General features: G+C 48.7%; 4 protein-coding genes across 5 annotated transcripts; 2 read left to right on the top strand and 2 right to left on the bottom strand.

Annotated features, from left to right (window-relative positions):
* Positions 1-144: 144 nt before the first annotated feature.
* On the top strand, positions 145-3,452 carry LOC144207844 (homeobox protein CDX-1-like). The gene is made up of 3 exons (XM_077733500.1): positions 145-613; positions 2,126-2,274; positions 2,680-3,452. Exons 1-3 carry the CDS (start codon positions 250-252, stop codon positions 2,905-2,907), a joined length of 741 nt encoding a protein of 246 aa, XP_077589626.1. The 5' UTR covers positions 145-249; the 3' UTR covers positions 2,908-3,452.
* A 1,127-nt stretch (positions 3,453-4,579) lies between these two features.
* LOC144207727 (uncharacterized) lies at positions 4,580-9,606 on the bottom strand. Its single transcript, XM_077733366.1, has 10 exons — positions 9,467-9,606; positions 8,995-9,339; positions 8,757-8,867; positions 8,528-8,591; positions 7,820-7,832; positions 6,644-6,917; positions 5,972-6,286; positions 5,311-5,556; positions 5,008-5,244; positions 4,580-4,910 (listed from the first exon to the last, which is right to left on the bottom strand). The coding sequence occupies exons 1-10, from the start codon at positions 9,516-9,518 to the stop codon at positions 4,762-4,764; spliced, it is 1,806 nt and encodes a 601-aa protein (XP_077589492.1). The 5' UTR covers positions 9,519-9,606; the 3' UTR covers positions 4,580-4,761.
* Positions 9,607-10,349: 743 nt separating this feature from the next.
* Positions 10,350-14,351, bottom strand: LOC144207330 (arylsulfatase I-like). The gene is made up of 2 exons (XM_077732736.1): positions 12,151-14,351; positions 10,350-11,916 (listed from the first exon to the last, which is right to left on the bottom strand). The coding sequence occupies exons 1-2, from the start codon at positions 12,525-12,527 to the stop codon at positions 10,401-10,403; spliced, it is 1,893 nt and encodes a 630-aa protein (XP_077588862.1). The 5' UTR covers positions 12,528-14,351; the 3' UTR covers positions 10,350-10,400.
* Positions 14,352-14,406: 55 nt separating this feature from the next.
* Positions 14,407-18,413, top strand: LOC144207332 (uncharacterized). 2 transcript variants are annotated; one of them, XM_077732741.1, is made up of 7 exons: positions 14,407-14,748; positions 15,102-15,166; positions 15,239-15,309; positions 15,615-15,664; positions 15,741-15,897; positions 16,243-17,343; positions 17,669-18,413. In XM_077732741.1, the coding sequence occupies exons 1-7, from the start codon at positions 14,641-14,643 to the stop codon at positions 17,890-17,892; spliced, it is 1,776 nt and encodes a 591-aa protein (XP_077588867.1). In that variant the 5' UTR covers positions 14,407-14,640; the 3' UTR covers positions 17,893-18,413. The 2 variants fall into 2 exon arrangements, with proteins under 2 accessions (XP_077588867.1, XP_077588868.1); XM_077732742.1 differs by having other exon boundaries at positions 14,408-14,748; positions 15,254-15,309.
* The last annotated feature ends 283 nt before the right edge of the window (positions 18,414-18,696 follow it).

Raw genomic sequence — 18,696 nt, 5'->3', positions numbered from 1 at the left:
GGCGTGACGTCACCGCGGTACTTTCGACCTCCCTGGCTGTAAATCCACAAAGGTGTGTACTTGCTGCTCAGGTAGCCAGCCGGCCAGCCAGCCTGCCTGACTGACTGCCTGCCTGCCTGCCTGCCTCCCTGCCTGCCTGCCTTCTCGCCTGCCTGCCGCGTGGACTCGGCGAGGCCAAAACGTTGGCGGAATAAAGAGCGACCATGCTCCGGGAACTTTGAGCGGCTCACCCGATAGACGGTCGCCAGCATGTACCCCCAGCCGAGCAGGTTGGCCCCTCAGACGCTGCCCATCAACAGCCAATACATGGCGCCCCCGTACGACTTTGCGCCCTACCATCACATGGCGGGACTGGCCGACCCGTCCGCCAGCGCCTGGAACCCCGTTTACCGCGAGGACTATTCTTTCGGCTTCCCGGGCTCCGGCCCGGGGGTCGGAAACTTTGGCCCGGTGGACCCCGGCGGCGTGCCCGGCGGCGTGTCCGGCGGCGTGTCCGGAGCGCACGGCGTCCCCGGTGGAGAGGGCCTCGTCCCCTACAATCTGTTTCCGGGTCAGGACCCCTTCGGTTCCCGGAGGAGAGCCCAAGAGCCCGCCAAGCCGACCGCGCCGTCAGGTTAGAATCGTGGGTGGTCGGAACGTTTCTCTTTCTTATTGCGAGTCTTTTCCAAAAAAAGGCAACGCTGGCTTTCCACCATTTTGAATTTAATCTCAAGTCTTAGCGTTATGTCCGGGCAAAAACAATAGCAAAAAAAAAAAAAAAAAAGGGTTTTCGAATCATTGCCGTTGGAAAATGGCTCCAATTAAGAATGTCCAAAACCAACAAAAAAGTATGTCAAATGGTCACAAATAATATATCTGCAACACGTATCTTGTTATTTTCTTGTCAGAAAACGTAAGGCTTTTTTTTTAGTTTTTGTTGTCATTTTAGCAGCGGTAGAATCCCAAACTGTTTGTCTCCATGGCTTCCAATTTTTGAGAAATAGCAACTCAGTTTTCTTTGACAGCATTTGACTCATTGATTTGAACTGGGAGGGCTGGGGAGAAGAGAATAAAACAATCTTCATTCCGTGTCAACCACTTCCGATGGACGGGACGTCTATGGACGTACACCTGTGGTCAATATAGAATAGGATGGGGACGACTGTAGCGTAGGGCATGATGTCAGTAAAAAACAAAAAGAAAAAAAGGCCACAAAAATACTAGCTTAGCATCTCCATGATTTACTTTGGCTAAATTTGCTGATTTACTCCAAGCTTGAGGCCGGGACATTATTTGACGACATGACAAGCTAATGGCAGAGTTAAGTCAGAGTGACTCCGCGCGCGCACACACACACACACACACACACACACACACACACACACACACACACACACACACACACACGAGTGCACACACACACACACATCCATCAAGCTTTTGGCCTCTCCCTTCCGCAAGCTTGCGCGGGACGTCGACGGCGAGCTAACGAAGCAGGCGGGGCTCGGAGTCTCCACTCCTTTGGGGGGGTCCCCCGGCCCTCCCCCGGGACCCGGACCGAAAATGGATGCGGTCCCCCCACGGCGGAGATTTCCCGGTGGATGGCCGACTCGCCCCGTCCTGCCAATGTGTGTCAATGAATAGCCGCCCGCCTGCCCCCTGCGTCAACAAAAAGTCAGCGCGATAAGAAAAGCAGCCCGCCCGCCGCGGGAGAGTCTTGACGTTAGATTTACTTCCTTTTGATTAATAGAAGCAAAGGGTCTGCAAGTGGCGCCTGAACTTGAACGTGGCACCAGACAAATGTCTAAAGTGACGCCTGTGTGTGTGTGTTTTTTGTTTTGTTTTTCTGCCCCATGGTTATTCATAAACTTGGCCCCTATCACTCCTGTTTTGGTGACCTTTCCCGTACAAAGTATTTGTAAAAGCGCTTTTATTCGACATTCATTCATTTTCTGGGTGGCGGGGGGTGCCGGACACGCCGGATGGGTGGACGGCCGATGGCGGGCCACGGCCAGAGAACCGAGACGACGGAACGAGTTAGCATACAGTTAGCCTAGCATGCACGATTTGGATTTGGAGTGTCAGAGGCTCCAAAAACAATTGGAATTCCCTGCAATAATTGTATGATTTCTTTTCTCCGTCGCAGCGGGAAAGACGCGGACAAAGGAAAAATACAGGGTGGTCTACACGGACCACCAGCGGCAGGAGCTGGAAAACGAGTTTCAATTCAACCGCTACATCACCATGAGGCGCAAATCCGAGCTGTCCTCGGCGCTCAGCCTCTCCGAAAGACAGGTGAGGCCCGAGGCTTCCAGCGCAAAGTCGTCCTGGCCTTCAAGATGGCCGCTTTAGCAAAAGAAAATTTCAAAAAACAAGCCAATTGGGCCTCACTCAACGACTTGTAGAAGCCATCTAAAAACATTGTCACGGCTTGCAGCAGATCACACGTGGGCTCCCGATTGGAGCGTACATTTGAAGTGTCCATCACTTGATGGGTTGATGTGTTTGGCAAGGTTGTCACCGACGGTACTCCACCGCTAAGAAATTGACTTTGCCAGTCCCCCAGTGTAATCTTTGCTCTCTAAGAAATTGACTTTGCCAGTCCCCCAGTGTAATCTTTGCTCTCTCTCTCTCTCTCTCTCTCTCTCTCTCTCTCTCTCTCTCTCTCTCTCTCTCTCTCTCTCTCCCCCTCTTGGCCAGGTGAAGATTTGGTTTCAGAACCGGCGCGCTAAAGAGAGGAAACTGAACAAGAAAAAGCTGCAAGATTCCCAGCAGCCCTCCACGTCCAGCTCCACCCCACCGGTGGGCGTGGTCGCCGCCGCCGCCGCCGCCTCCTCCGGATCGGCCGACAGCCGCAACGCCGGCAGCCCGGGCGGCCATATTCTATCCGGCGCCATGTCGGACGAATACAAGATGGATTTGGTGTGACGGCGGCTCGGAAGGTGTGTTCGCGGCCAACAAAATGAAGGCAACCACGGGCCGAAATTGCCCGAGCCGCGCTCACGGGAGCCCACAAACTTTTTGACTTGGAAACCTTCCTTCAATTGGAAGCCGTCCACGGGAAGAAAACAAACTTGAAAATTGTGCTGGTGTGTATATAATAGCTTTTTAAATACTATTGTTGTACAAAGACTTTCCCCTCTTCATCGCGCTCTTTTGGAAGGAAGGAAGGAAGGAAGAAAAGGCCCATTTTTTTTTTATTCATTAGCGCTTAACCCCGCTGAAAATTGCTCAACAGCTTGTGACTCGGCCTTTATCGCCCGCCTAATCACGCACGCACGCACAAACTATGTTCTGTAAAAAAACAAAACAAAGTTGTTGCTTTTCTGGTTGTTTTTTCTTTTTTTCTATCTTTGGGTCTGTAGCACAAGTACTGACTTCTCTTCAGACCTTCTTCTCATCTTTCGGTTGAAAAGAGGAAGTCAAAAGTTTCACATTGGAATGCTTTTCCTTGTAATAAGACTTTTGCAAAATTGCCCTTGACGTGTTGAAGCCTTTGGCTTTTCCTAATAATAAAAAAAAAAAAAAAAATGCCATTTGTCAGTTGAATACGGCCCTTTCCTGAATGATCTTAAAAGTGAGTCAAGTATCATTGAATAAACTTATCATGGCAGACTGACCCTCTTTTGCGGCACCTGCATGGTCGGTGGTGATAGTCGGTGGTGCCGTTGACAAATGAGTTTTTTTTTTTTGGACGTGGGACGACATTTCCCGTTAGCAAAGTTTACGGCTTCTGGGAGAAGCGTCTTTTATGATTTGATATCTTTCGCCGTGCCGAATCTGGTCACATGAACGTGTCACAATGGCAGCTTCCATTCATTTCATCGACCCCCTCGGGGGGCTCAAATGCAAATACAGATGAAACATGGAAAAAAGACCAAACAAAAAGTTAGGGCTCTTCCAATACGAGGGCCAAAACCAGTGGACTTAATAGAAAATAGCCAGAGAGCCAGATAAAAGGGGCCAACTCTAGTCCAAGGCGTTTTACGACGACGACGCCGCCGCCGTGGCCCGATCAATGATTTGCTGGGCCCAGCCATTATGTCAGTCAAAGGTTCAACGCACAACGTTGGCTTAAAAATAATCTCGGGTGGGTGTTTGAGGACAACCGTGACGGATCATAAACATGTCGGATGGGGCCGGGATTGGTGGCCTTGGCCGCCGTGGCGCTAAACGCTCGACCCGGGTGCTTGACCTTTCACCTCCAACCTGATCAATCCAGTTGAAAAGTCAAAGGCAAAAGAGCATTTTTGCTCCCTTGTTTTCCACTTGAAGATTTGCCACAGGCCTTATTCTAATTCCCACAAACACATTGCGTAAGTCTTTATGGCGGGTCGTTATGCAAAGAGCGATACAGAGCCAAAAAGTCCAGTCTGTCATGCCATCGTGATCAAAGGTTAGGCCACGCCCACAGCCAGAACAGATAGGCCTCCTCCAACTTCATCATTTGGATTCTTGGATTTTTCTTTCCAATCCAGTCTTTGAAAAATGGAAGGCTTGTGCAACTGGTGGTCACATGAGCTAGAAAAACAAAACAAAAAAAAAGGGGGAACTAGCGCTAAAGCTTGCAGTCGTACTACGTGAGACAAATCAACTTGAATTGCACTCCAAAGAAAATAGTTCAGCTTTTTTCTTCATCTCATCTAAAGTACATTCAATAACTATTCCTCCATGAAGAGATCAGGAGGCCCATTGCCAAAAATGCCATGTCCGTTTGAAAGTTTGGACCAAAAAAAAAAAAACCTTTTTTTTTTTTTTAATCATCTTTTTCTACGGATTTGGCTACAAAGCGCCTATTTGATGTCCACCCGGCCAGTCTTGCTGGGAAATCTTCACCTGGCCGTACGTCACTTCCAAATCTCGGTTGACTCTTACGGAAGGCCCGGGCTGCCGGTGCACCCTGATGTCGGCGTACGTCAATTCCCCTTCATCTGCCACGGGGTACGGAAACGGCAGAATCGATCAAAACGCCCACCACTGAGAGGGGAGGGGGGGGGCAAGAGCGGGACCACTTTAATCCATCCATACCGTCGCTCCCGCCGCCGCCGCCGCCGCCGCCGGCCTTTTTCTTGCGCAGGTAGGTCACCGCCAACGCCACGGCCAGGAGCATGACGAGCGCCGAGAGAACGCCGCCCAACACGAGGGGCAAAGAGTGGTCCGACGGGCGACGGCGGCCTTCCCCGACGGCTCCCCGGCACGGGGCTCCGTCGGCTTGGGACATCCAGCCGGATAGGAGCGTCCCGTTGGAGCTGCAGTTAACAAAGACTGGAAAGAAAGGAAAAGAAAAAGAGCGGGCTGTGGTCCACCGTCCGTCCCTCGCCGGGTACTCACCGCAAGGTACTATGTCCACTTCCCGGTGTTGTCGGCTCAGCTCGTTGGCCACGGAGCAAAGCAGTCGTCCCGACACGCCCGGCTCCAGAGTGACCTTGCCGCCGGGAAGCCGGTACGCCGCCGCCGGCAAGTCTCGCTGGTTTAAGCGCCAGCCGTATTGGAGATGGTCCCCGTCGGAGGTGCACCACACCGACTGCCCTCCTCCGTCCAGGCATTGGGAGATCAGCTGGACGGCGGTGATGGGAGCTGTGGGAGGGAGGGAGGGAGGAAGGGAGGGAAACACCCCGTGGTGGACACCCTTTGTGTCAATGCCAAGTATCTGCGCGGCTATATATATATATATATATATATATATATATATATATATATATATATATATATATATATATATATATATATATATATATATATATATATATATATATATATATATATATATATATATATATATATATATATATATATATATATATATATATATATATATATATATATATATATATATATATATATATATATATATATATATATATATATATATATATATGTGTAGTGTCAGCAAAATATAGAGGGCTTGAAAGAAAAGCAAGCAGCATTTGAGTCTTGCAGAGGTGTATATAGTGATGCAGATCAAGGCAAAAAACCAAAGAGATGAATTGACCTTGAATGAGGAGCTGCGTTGACCTGTTTCCCTGTAGCTTTCCCATCTGGTTGTAGAAAAGAAGATTGTAGTTGCCGGCATCGCTCTTCTCCAGCTGGACTATCTTTGCCGTCCCGTGGTCGGGGCTAAAGCTTACTCTCGGAACAGTAATATCGCCAATGACACCACCGTTCCTATTGCTTATATAAATGTATCGTCCGCGCTTCCAGGTAAAGGCCATTTGGAGGCTGGTGACCAATTGGATTTGAATTTCTCCACCCAGTGGTCCATAACAGCGAGCCTCTTCTTTGGTGGCGTCACAGGGCTGGCTGCCACCTGCAATACAACCATCAAAACTTTCAGCCATTTTTCTGTGGCACCACACACCATATATGACAAATAGACGCAGGTCAACCAATGGTGAACCAATGGTGAACCAACGGTGAACCAACGGTGAACCAACGGTGTACTGTTTGGGAGGGAGCCGCCATCTCTCAATGTGTTTGGTGGACGCTTGGTGAAAGGCTTTCTCCATCCACTCAAAGCAAGCATCAGCCACCATTCCATTTTTCAATGTGATAAAAAGAAAGCCTTTGAACACTAAGTTAGAGAGCGATTGGGGCCAAATGACGCCAGCGTCTTCTGACCATTCCCCCCCCCCCCCCCCCCCCCCAAAGCGCCAAAAGAACTGACCTGGAGAAAGCGTAAGCAGCAGCAAAATCAGCGGTCCGGCCGCGGCTCTCATGACGCGCGCCATGACTTTTGGAATTTCTTTCTCTTTTGATTTCCACCACGGCGGCGGCGACGACGACGACGGAGAGGGAGGGAAGGAGGAAAGGGAAGTTGCACTTCTTCTTTTTGTCAACGTAGAGGCAATGAGATGAAAAGCTGTGAAGTTGCGTAAAACATTAAAGTGCATTTCAAAGGACATACATATTTCCATATTGGCTCTATGACAAATCCGCAGTGACACTTAGTGACACCTATGATGGTGGTGACACTGATGATTGCAATATTGATTGAAGGTCCCTATGACATTTAACCGTGACACGGATTGAGAGATTATATGCAAGGATTGGTGACATCCAAATTCCCTATAACAAAGAACAACCTGTCAATAATCATAATGATGTCTTTAACATGTCTCAGTGACTGTTGTAGCGTTTCCATGACATCATTGCTGAAACTTAATAAAAGCGCGACTTGGGACTTGAGAGGAGGAGAAGGTCCGCAGAGCCGAGCGCGTGTCCATCATGGACTCGCGCCTCCAACCTTCCCCAGCCGCGCGGTTGCTTTAAAATTAAACACAGTCTCGTGCCTCCTTTTTCCTTTGTGCACGGTTGGTAAGTATGGGGATCTGTAACTTCAGACCCAACAGAAGGAGGAAAGGGAAGTTGCACTTCTTCTTTTTGTCAACCTAGAGGCAATGAGATGAAAAGCTGTGAAGTTGCGTAAAATGATAACAAGTGCATTTGAAAGGACATACATATTCCCTATTGGCTACATGACAAATCTGCAGCCAAACAGTGACACTTAGTGACACCTATGATGGTGGTGACGCTGATGATTGTAATATGGATTGAAGGTCCCTATGACATTTAACCGTGACACGGATTGAAGACAGATTATATGCAAGGATTGGTGACGGGGAGACTGTCTGTTCCTTGCAACAGCTCCCAGTACAACTCCCATGCAGTCCAACTCTTAGTACCACCCCAAGTTGTCATGGAGACTTTGGAGGGAAAAATGTAGACATATTCCAGGCAAAGTCTCTATGACAACCATGTGTTTCTACTGACAAAAACAGATGCAATATGTGGAAACAATTGCAAAGCCACTTTGTCATCTTATCTTCCAATCTTATCTTACAGCCAGCCGGCATCTGGAAAGACCCCGAGCGTTCGTATCGGACAAAAGCGGTCCGATAGCCAGAATGGGCTCATCGTCTCATCCATGGGAACATTTATTATTGTCCTTTTATGTGTTAGGCCAGTGTTGGGTTTATTCTGTAAATTCAGAAAATACGCTGTAAATGAGGAGTGGAAAAATGGAGAAAAGTCCAGCCAGCTTCAGTCCAAGGAGCTTGAGCGCCCTCTTTTGTGTGCTGTGCTTACTTGGACGGATACAAAAAGAAATGGCCTTCAAATCAACTCCAGTGGCAAATCAACTCCAGTTTGTTTTTTCTTTTTTCTTCATTATTATGACTGATTACCGTCATGAAGGTGGCACTCACAGAGTTTGTGCACCAAGCAGAATACTTTTGGGGCATTTGGAAAAGTGCAAATGTCCATTTCAAAAAATAGAAAATTCCCAAAAAAAAAAAAAAAAAAAAAAAAAAAACATGGCCAGGTGGCATCTGCATATTTAACAAGAGGACATTTGTCAAAGAAAAAAGACAAGACTCATTTCATCATCACACCCGAGTCATAAAATGACTTTTATTCCCACATGAGAGTTTGCCAACATTTGTGATCCAATCCATGAAGACGTCATACGGCGATAAATTAAAAGGAATGATTCCAATCCCCTCCACCAGAATGGCTGATCTAATTGGCTCCGTAATGTAAAGTGTCTTGCGTCCGATCATGGCTCATCTGCCAAAATTCCACTGGCCTCTTTTGCTCTCTGGATGGAGCAGAACCTTGGCAAAAGTCACAGAATCAAAAGGGTTATTACCATTTTCATGATGGTGAGTGAATGAATGGCTGCTTTGCGCCTTTGCTTTGCGCCTTTGCTTTGCGCCTTTGGCTGCTTTGCGCCTTTGGCTGCTTTGCGCCTTTGCTTTGCGCCTTTGTGTCCGTCATACCTGACCTCCCGCTCCGCCTCCTTTTCCTACACAGGCAACAAGACAAGACCACCATGACCAGTAGGGCAGCCAGTGCGGAACAAAGGGGAATGAGGAGAGAAAAATGGCTTTCTGAAATGAAAAAGAGTATAGACAACAATCTGGCACGGAAGCCGCCGCCATTTATTCAATACATATCTGTCGAGTCAAATCCTCCCCCCAACCCCCCCGAAACCCCCCCCCCCCCCCCCCGACTTACCCCAAACATCCAGTTCTACCGCAAGCTTTTTGACGCTGCAGCCAATGGAATTAAAGATTTCCAGGATGTATCGGCCCGAGTCGGTCTTCTCCACGCGGGAAAAGCTCAAAGTCCCGTTGGCCACGAAGAAGTTGACTCTGTTCCCGAAGGCTTCCTCCATCATCACCTTTTCTCTTTTCACGGTGAACACCAGAAGGGGTTGGCCGGGGTGCACCTTCTTGCATTGCACCCGGTGGCCACTGGCGTTGGCCATCACCCGGATGGAAAGGCCGGCCCCGAGGGTGACGGAGAAGCCCGACTTCTCATGGGTGCCATTGCAGACGGATTCGCCAGAGGGGAGCAAAGCTAAAAGAAAATAACAAAGAAGAATAACAATAATAATAACAATAATAATAAGAAGAAGAAGAAGAAGAATAAAAAAGGGGCAGCAGAACATTGAGGATTCCCGTCTGACTTCTGAAGCCAAGCTTACCATGAGCGCTTCCACCAACGAGAAGAAAAAGAAGAAAACAAGCCGGCTCCATTTGCCTGCCTTATATAGTAAGGTCTACCAAGAGAGAGTCCAAATCTCTGCAATTTAACAGGAAACACAGCAAGAGGAAGGAAGTCCAGTCAAGTGTGACTTCTCTTTTGAAGCGCCGTCTGTCGGTGGTCCCCGAAGGTGGCCGTCCGCCATCACCTTCCGTGTTGGAAGCCTCTTTAACGTGGAGTCTGTGAGAAGCAGCTCTTCATTTTCGCAAATCAAAGTGCCGCTCTGGAAATATCTATAATATTATATATATATATATATATATATATATATATATATATATATATATATATATATATATATATATATATATATATATATATATATATATATATATATATATATATATATATATATATATATATATATATATATATATATATATATATATATATATATATATATATATATATATATATATATATATATATATATATATATAATATATATATATACCCACGGCTGTGCCCGATCTCGGTGCGCCTCTGCCAGAGGGCGACAAAAAACGAAGAATCCAATTGGAATCATCCTCTCAAAAATACGTACTTGCCGTCACTCGCCGTACCTTTGTTGAGCCACCACCAGCTAAGGAGTACCTACGCGGGAAAGCCGTCACGCCACAACAGTCACTTCCAAACTGTTATTCAATGAAAACACTTTTGTTTTTGACATTGTTTTTTATTTGATTGCAATGAAACTTTTTGTCCGGGCCGCCGACAAACGGCCGAGGAACAGTAGCGGGCCGGGGTCCCGTCCGTGCTTTGCAACCACCGCGTGCCTTAAAACACCAACCGGTGAGCAGAGCCAATCCATTAGCATTTGTATCAAACAATGGTGGCATTGCGGATCTCGCCGACGGTCTGGTGAACGGAGCTTTTCATATCCTGTTGGACATGATCCTCTTGTTGAGTCTCCTGAAAAAGGATCGACCGTGAGACGCTTTCAGCTTCTTCTCTTTCTCCGTCTTCCGGGCCCGTTTCTCCTCCTTGGGATAGAAGGTGTCCCTGCTGTCCCTGCTGTCCCCGCTGTCCCCGCTGTCCCTGCTGTCCCTGCTGTCCCCGCTGTCCCCGCTGTCCCTGCTGTCCCTGCTGTCCCGGCTGTCCCGGCTGTCCTCTTCCCGGTCCGGCGCCCAGGGAACCCAAGCGCCCCCGTTCAGGCCCGGGTGGGCTCGCGGGTCTTCCGGCGGATAGCGTACGGGGACGGCCGTACGGTTGTAGTACGCCAGCCTGGCCAGCAGCTCCCTGACCACGTCGGGTCTGCGCCGGGCCAGATCCAGACGTTCGTTGGGGTCTGCGGAGATGTTGAAAAGCCACAGCGATTTGCCGGCCCGGGCCTGCCTCTCCAGGTTCCACCAGCCGGCGGGGAAGCTGGCCAGCAGCGGCGGCGGCGTCCAGTCCCCGTAGCCCGGATCCCCCGTCAGCAGTTTCCAGTCCCCGGCTCGGATGGAGGCCTGCACGCCCGTGTCCCAGATCCCGTGGCCCTCCCGCAGGGAGCCGCCGGGGGCGCGCCTGTACAGGGGGTCGATGTTGTGTAGGATTTCCCGGCGGGGAGACTCCTTGCCCTCGCTGATGGCCCCCCACACGTCGTGGCCGTCCAGGCCCCGCCGGCCGAGCGAGCCGTCGCCGCCCGCCAGGCCCACCAGCGTGGGATACCAGTCGCTGATGTGCACCAGGGCTCTGCTCACTCGTCTCTTCTTTCTCAAAAGAGGGCTGTGGACGAATCCCAGGCCCCGGACTCCGCCTTCCCAGTAGGTGCCCTTGCGCCCGCGGAGCGGCCAGTTGTTGCCGCCGCACCACGGCTGCCCGCCGTTGTCCGTGGAGAAGATGACCACGCTGTCGCGGTAGTAGCCGTACTTGCGGAGGGCGTAGGTCACGTCGCCGACCGCCCGGTCCACCGCCGAGACCATGGCGGCGTACTTCCTCCGCGGCACGTTGCCCAGGCCCCGGTACGGGTAGATGTACCGGCGCGGGGACCGCAAGGGACCGTGAACCGCTTGGAAGGACAGGAAGATGAAGAGCGGCCGGGCGCCGGCGTCGTGCCCGGCCAGGATGCCACGGACCCTCCGCGCGTACAAATGGGTGGAGTAGGTCCCCCTCTGCTCCCGGGCCGGCCTTTCGCCCCGGTGGAGGTCCAAGCCGCACGCGCCGGGACCGTCGCAGGACTTGTAGGTGTAGTGGTCGGCGCTGCCCGTCAGGGAGCCAAAGTAGCTATCGAAGCCGCGCCGCGTGGGCAGGCACTCTTTCTTGTAGAAACCCAAGTGCCACTTGCCCACCATGTGAGTGGAGTAGCCCAGCTCCCGCAGTCTCTGGGGGAGGGTGACGTGGTCCAAGGGGAGGCAATTGGGCTGCCGGGGTCGGATGATGGAGTGCTGGAGGCCCGTGTGAATCTGGTACCTGCGGGAACACGGGGACACCTTATTGGAACGCCGGACTAAATAACAAGCGGCCAATTATTGAGAACAGAGAATGAGCTACGGGTTGACTTCAATGTCCTCGCATTCCAATTACGGTACAAAAATATAGCAAAGGAAAGTGCCGTTTTTTTGTGTTTTTTTTTTTTTTTTTAGTGAGCTCCGCCGATAACCAATGGTCAATCGATAAGCGGGACTCTGCTCGGCTCCACCGTACCTCCCAGTAATGAGTTGGCTTCGGGACGGCGTGCAGATGGGCTGGACGTAATAATTTTCCAACTTGACTCCATCGGCGGCCATCTTATCCAGCACGGGGGTCTTGATATCCGAGCTGTGGTAGCCAATGTCGTTGAATCCCTGATCGTCGGTCATGATGAAGACGATGTGAGGGGGCTTGGGGCCGACGGGCAAAGTCTCGGCCGCCTCTGTCTCCACCCGCTTGGGAGCCTTGGAATCCCGGGCAGGGTATCCCAGGCTGAGAAGGCTCATCACCGAGAATGTGGCCAGTGCCGTGGTCGCCGCCGCCGCCGTGGTCGCCGCCGCCGCCGTCGTCGCCGCCGTCGTCGCCGCCGTCGTCGCCGCCGCCGCCATCATTCTCCGTCACTTCTAGACCAGGCGGTCCGGTCCGAAGAGGCGAGGTCAGCCGAGCATGTTAGGCTTTCTCCAATTTCTCCAATTTGCCAGCTTGACGGGGACGTGTGTGAGCCTCGGCCATACGTTCATTCCAGTCCGCTGCCACTCCAAAAAAGCTTTCAAAGCTCCTTAGAGAAACATTTTCCTTCCCCTAGTGGTCCCGTAAACGCCGCCCATTTACCTTGCCAGTTGGCTACTAAAAAAAAAAACATGAGCTTCCTACCACCTTTAAGCACACAGTCATGTTTCTACTACGGCCAAGTGGGACTGTTCAAGGCAGATCACATTCCGGCCATTCCACCGGACTTTAACCTACGTGTAAACGGCTAAAGGGGCAGTTGAATTTATTTCCATGTTCAAACGTATTCCATTTTGGCTCATTGAATAAGGACTCATTAATCACCAGTTGGGATTGTTAGACACCATCTGTACTATCAGCTTAGATCAAATGTGCGCCCATGCACACGGCTTGGCTATATCCCAGAAAATATTAGCCTTTATTGATGTTTTCTTGACTTTCACCCAGCATAAATACATCCATTTTGGGTGTCCAGAGACAGAGCCTCAGTCAGGAAATCTCCAGTCCCACGACTGTTGGACAAACACAATGGCAGAGCCTGTTCCACACAGTGGACTGGGTGGCTCTCAAAAATGTTCCCTTAATATTGCCGCTGTTTCTGTAGTGACTGTAATGACGACTGTATGTTTCTTTTTAGAACAAGTTTAGAAGTGATTTTTTTTCAATGCCGTATTGCCATTCCTGTTGGTTTCCTGATGATGAGGCTTTGAGCGTAAATGCTAATGTCCAGCGCATGGCAGAAACATTCCATGCAAAACATATCTGGCCTCGCTCGTGTTGACGTTGGCAAGGGGAAAACTTGCGGCTATGAAAACTGCCCGCCGGTTAATGAGCCTCCCGTAAAGAGCAGGAAAATGCCGCTGCGGCTGTTTGCCGGCAATGGAGGCATACATACATACCAGGTAGAGAGCCCAGCTTTAAAGTATACTGGTGATACTCGCTATCGGGGCCCGGGGCGACTTTTTCTATGGAGTATCGGACATCATCCGAGTCAAAAATTCAGCGCCCCTAGTTTGGAGTGGGTCAAAGAGTAAAAGGGGTTGCCCATAAATAAATCTATGAACCCACGCCGACTCATTCAAACCGGTGAAATGACCAAAGGTCAAATGGGGTTTAGACATCCTTGACTGATGAATGAACCGCTAGTGCACGTTTGCATTGTTATTTCATGAGAGCTCAAACTTTCGGTAGAAACATTTTTGCAGCGGTGACCAGCAGATGTTTAGGTTTTGGCTGAAGGAAGTGGCACTGTTACTCAATATGGCTGCTCTCCTTCACCACAAACACTGACTCCTTTCTAATCAGCACAGCTCTGCCAGTAAACCTGCACATACTAGCCCACTGCTTACCCCCATTTTCTAATCTGGGAATTTGATGGATGTGGTTGCTTTTCCTGCTCAGCAGCGTGGTGCCAAAACTCTGAAAAGAAAGCCTTTAAAAAAAAAAAAAAACTTGTCGGCCTATAATTCCACACAAAGATGCTCTTGTTTCCAGAATGTTAGAATATACAGTTGTAATGACTAAATCAATGAGAATATTAGATTATTGTTTATTGACCTAAAACGAGGGCGCAACCCCCGCATGTGCAGACGTCATTGGGGCCCAAATAAGACTTATTTATTATTAAAATAGAGTACCACGGTGTCCTTTTGATGTGTACTACAGTGAAAAATCATGTCATTCTAATGCTAAATGGTCGCTGTCGAGCAGACGTGACGCACATGCGCAGTCACAAAAGTCACGATCCTGTTCCTAGTTGCTGACGGTCGTGATCAGGCAGAGACAAAGCGGAAGGAGGTACGACGCAATGCTTCCCGTGATACACCGCGCGACACGTGAACTGTGTCCTGGTTGAAAGTTGAAGAAAACACATGAGGGTCTTTTTTAAAAAGAAGTTTATCATTGACTTAGGCGTAATGGCCGTTTGAATGATATCACAATGCAAGGAAAAGCACGTTTCTGCTTGCGTTTGTTGTTGTGCGTGGAGCCGAGAACATGCCTGTGAACGCGTCCCAAAAGGAGCTCATTGTGCTCATTTTTCGCCATTTGAAAGAGAATGGCTTCCACTCGGCGGCGGAGGAGCTTCTTAAACAGAGCCCACAGGTGAGCTACACACCGACACGCACAATAAAACAAGCTCAAACGTTCCATGTGTTTCCAATACCTTAATCATTAAGTTATTATGTATGTGTAGTACACATTTCACATGACTTCCTTTGATTTGTGTTTTTGTTGATGGAGGTTCACGGGGTAACTAGCCTCGGTAATAATGGTTTAAGGAGTCAAATGTATAGGTGGTAAGCTTATAAGGTTGTGAGGAAAAATAACCACTCAAATGTTTTCATTCGTATACAGCAAACAGCTATACGTCGGTACGTGTAATAATGTGTTTTCCCGCTGTTATATTTGGAATGTGGTCAAATTGGAGGGAAAATTCAACTATGACTCATATTCAGGGGTCCGAGATGGGAACCGAAGCGTTATCGTCATCATTAGTGGACATCTACAGTTCCTGGTTAAAGTGAGTACCTACTGTGTTGTACGTGACTTTTTGCGTTGACAAATAAATACCATGTCAATATCAAATACGTAGTTGTATTCCTGGCAGACAGTCCAAGAACAAGCACCCTACATCCAATGGACGAGTCTCAACTCCAGTTCAAGGTATCTAATGAGGAACAATAAACATTGAAGTGTCATTTTCAAATTCTGCACGCCCAATGTAGCGCTTAGGTCTGTGCATTTGCTGTAAAATAAGGACAGCCTCGGTTTGCTAAGTTGATAGCATTGCTTATTCGCGCTACAAATGTACCACAAATTCAAAATAAAAGACCGCAGATAAACTTTGCCCTCGTTTTTGAACCTTGTGCGCAACTTTCAGGACAGTTCTAGATGGTAGTTAGCGTCATTCGCGTAGTGGCCAATGATGCTAATTGCAGTGGCGTGTTGTTTCATTTGTCTTTACCCAGCTGCTTCAAAGGAGGAGAAAATAACTGCCAAGAAAGCGCAAAAGCCCAAAGTGAGTTTTCACATGGCCGAAAAACATTCAATCAATGAACTGCCATACTGAAATGACCATCATTTATATTTTTCAGTCACCTAAAATCAACAAAAAAGATGCAAAATGGTCAACGAGTGTCAAAAAGGAGAAGCAACAAAATGTGGCCGCCGCCGCCGCCACCACCACAGAGTCGGATTCTGACAGCAGCTTGGACCTGGAGAAATGGAAAGAAATGCGTTCACAGATGACCGGTAAGTGTTTGCGAGTGACAAACAATAGTCTTTTGGGATGGAAACGACACCCCCCCTCACACACACACACACCAAGAATTGCATAAATGGCACATATTGCAATCTGCTTTTGGACATTCTTTCACTTTCCGTTCCACTTATCCTCACAAGGCTGGCGGGGGTGCTGGAGCCTATCCCAGCCAACGACGGGCACCTGGAATTGATTTGGCTAGCCAGTCGCAGTTGTTTACATTTAAGCCTGCACACAAAGTAGGTATTTAGGAGCGACACACATTAGAGTTACTAAAGTGACACATTTTTTGTTTTGTTTTAACTCTACTTTTTTTTTTTTTTTTTTGTCCACAGATGTCAACGTTATGAAAATAGATAACATTGACGCTTTGGAGTTTAGCTCGAGCTCAGGCAAATGTGTTAAGAAGAGGGTGCGAAAACCTCCGGCCAAGCCTGAAACAAGCACGCCTTTAAAACAGTCAGCTAAAGAAAGGGGGGGCTCGGGGAAAGAAACCAAGTCAAGTTCCTCCAAAAAGAACACCCCGGAAAAGGCTAAACCCGAGACTACCTTAAACTGCCCGCCGCCTACGACGCAAGGGTCGTCGTCATTCCGAGAACAACAAACGATGAAAGGGGACAAGAAGAGGGGGAAAAAAGAAACTTCCCGAGACAAAAAGCCGGACGATGGGATTGAAAGCGGCAGCTGGGAAAACAAAGTTCTGGGACAACCCGCCGCGCAAGATAACACCACCAACGGCTCTAAACTCAACTCTCAACCCAAAGAAGAGCCCTGGCCTATCGTCAAAGCCACGGACAACGTGGAGGAGGTGAAAGGGAAAAAGAAAGGCAAGAAAACGGAAAAGAAGGCCACCGAGTCTCCTCTAAAAGACCAAAAAGGGGAGAAAAGGGGAAAGCGGGTTTCGCGTGACCCGGATATTTCGGACATTGCGGTCAAACCAAAAATGAAGCAGAAAGAGAAAAGCCACGTTAACCAAAACATCTTTGAGCCATTAGTTGAGGAAAAGGAAGTGCAGAAAATCCAAACGCCTCTTGACCCCGTCCAAGATGATCTGCAAGCATCCACGGGGGGAAAACCACACTCCGTAGATGACGGCCACCACCACCACCAGACGAGAACCGCGGATATTTCGGAAAAGAAAGCAAAGGCCGAAAGGAGAAAAAGTTTTCCCGATGAGGGAGCTCCTCCACAAGGCCTTGAAAAGGCGAAAAAGAGAAAAGCGCATCCCGAGGAAGTGGTGGTGGCGGCGGCAATGGCGGCAAAGAAGAGAAAAAAGGACAACCTTGTCAAAAATGAAAATAGCAGCATTTGTCTAAAAGAGGGAGCCAATCCCAATGCAGACGGAAAGCGGAAAAAGAAAAAAAAGCTGGCCTCAACCAATACGCCACCTTTGTTTCCCCCGGAGACGCCGAGTCCTTCGCCGCAGAAAAGGAAAAGTAAGTGGATAGTAACGCCGCTATTATTTTCCCATCATAAGTCGCAATGAAGAGGGGGGGAAAAAATAATGTGGTGCATGATTGGGATGGCCATTTTAAATAATAAAAAAATCTTAAATCCAAAACATTGGAAAACAACAAGCTAACTGTGGCTGCCCGGCTTATCTTCCTGGACAACAACAACAACAACAAAAAAGCAAGTTGCACACCAGTGTTTGTCGCAGGGCCAGCTAGCCTATGAAAAAGGGCCGCTTTTGGTCCAGAAAACACAACAAGTAGAGAAAGGTAGCAATGTCATTTGACCTCCTTGTGGCTTTTTCCGCAGAGAAAGACGACGTGCCTCGCGGCGACGACCGTCCGCTCCACCGTGAACAATCGCCGACCCGGACACAAGTAAGCTCGCCAAGAGTGATGAGTGAGATTTTGACCCTGCTGCAGAAGAAAATCACGGACAGAGAACAGACGGAGTTACTCTGCCTAAAACTCCAGTCAGTCTTCGACTCTCTCCAATCTCCGGCCACTCTGCTTCTACAGCAACTGTTTAATTAGGGCAATACAAATCCATTCTCTATGACATGGATGGCCGTGACGCGGATCCAAGGTCTCGATGAAACATTCTTGCTTGACTCAGACGATGATTTGACATTTCCTATTGAAACATTCTTTGTTGAGATTATTTGACAACAAGCTTCCGAAAACGCCGTCCTAAAACCCAGGAGGGAGGGAGGGCGTGGAGGAGTCGCATTGGTCATCCAATCAAGTGATTGGTCTGTCAAAATAGGCTTTGTCACCATGTCGCGTCCACAGTTACACGACCAGCTGCTTCTGATCCATGTTGGTCATTTTAACAAGGTGTCTTTTGCTACTATTTTTAACCCTTGTCTCATTTTAAAATGTTTACCCCAAGAAGACTGCATGATCTCCCCGATTGCTTTTGAGAGATTTCCATTTTTCAGGGAGACCATGGAATTTCTTTTTTTTAAATGTAAAAATCAAAACATGGTACAAAAAAAAACTGTTTTACGATACGCTTTTCAAATGTAAAATTAAAATCAAATGTGTTAAAAGTCTTTTAAGATGAAACTGGTCTCCAAAGTCATGCGACGCCCGTCGGCTAAGTAAGTCCAAAAGCGACCCACCCACCCACCCAAAGCAACCCCACCCGGTGACGCCACAGCTCCTTTTTTGGATCCGTCTCGACGTCGTCGAGGTCTTCAAAGCGGCTCCACCTTGTCATCATCCACGTGAGTTTGAAAGAGAATCACTGTTCTTCTGCTTAATTTCAAAATAAGGACCGCTAAAGGAAACGAAGTGGCTAAGATTCTGGCTTTGAAATAAGACTGCAGAAAATCT

The sequence above is a fragment of the Stigmatopora nigra genome, chromosome 14 (genome assembly GCF_051989575.1).
Source record: "Stigmatopora nigra isolate UIUO_SnigA chromosome 14, RoL_Snig_1.1, whole genome shotgun sequence".
NCBI classification, from domain to species: domain Eukaryota; kingdom Metazoa; phylum Chordata; class Actinopteri; order Syngnathiformes; family Syngnathidae; genus Stigmatopora; species Stigmatopora nigra.
Note: the sequence above shows the minus strand (reverse complement) of the source record. Positions and strands in the feature narration are given on the sequence as shown.

What these genes read in the sequence shown, in the direction of transcription:
- LOC144207332 (XM_077732741.1), top strand. Translation starts at nt 14,641, where the DNA reads ATGCCTGTGAACGCGTCCCAAAAGGAGCTCATTGTGCTCATTTTTCGC. An exon ending in TTCTTAAACAGAGCCCACAG is followed by an intron (nt 14,749 to 15,101) that starts GTGAGCTACACA and finishes ACTCATATTCAG; the next exon opens with GGGTCCGAGATGGGAACCGA. An exon ending in AATGCGTTCACAGATGACCG is followed by an intron (nt 15,898 to 16,242) that starts GTAAGTGTTTGC and finishes TTTTGTCCACAG; the next exon opens with ATGTCAACGTTATGAAAATA.
- LOC144207844 (XM_077733500.1), top strand. Translation starts at nt 250, where the DNA reads ATGTACCCCCAGCCGAGCAGGTTGGCCCCTCAGACGCTGCCCATCAAC. An exon ending in CAAGCCGACCGCGCCGTCAG is followed by an intron (nt 614 to 2,125) that starts GTTAGAATCGTG and finishes TCTCCGTCGCAG; the next exon opens with CGGGAAAGACGCGGACAAAG. An exon ending in TCAGCCTCTCCGAAAGACAG is followed by an intron (nt 2,275 to 2,679) that starts GTGAGGCCCGAG and finishes CCTCTTGGCCAG; the next exon opens with GTGAAGATTTGGTTTCAGAA.
- LOC144207727 (XM_077733366.1), bottom strand. Translation starts at nt 9,518, where the DNA reads ATGGAGCCGGCTTGTTTTCTTCTTTTTCTTCTCGTTGGTGGAAGCGCT. An exon ending in GCTGCTTACGCTTTCTCCAG is followed by an intron (nt 6,287 to 6,643) that starts GTCAGTTCTTTT and finishes GTTGTATTGCAG; the next exon opens with GTGGCAGCCAGCCCTGTGAC. An exon ending in AGTGGACATAGTACCTTGCG is followed by an intron (nt 5,245 to 5,310) that starts GTGAGTACCCGG and finishes CTTTCTTTCCAG; the next exon opens with TCTTTGTTAACTGCAGCTCC.
- LOC144207330 (XM_077732736.1), bottom strand. Translation starts at nt 12,527, where the DNA reads ATGATGGCGGCGGCGGCGACGACGGCGGCGACGACGGCGGCGACGACG. An exon ending in AGCCAACTCATTACTGGGAG is followed by an intron (nt 11,917 to 12,150) that starts GTACGGTGGAGC and finishes GTGTTCCCGCAG; the next exon opens with GTACCAGATTCACACGGGCC.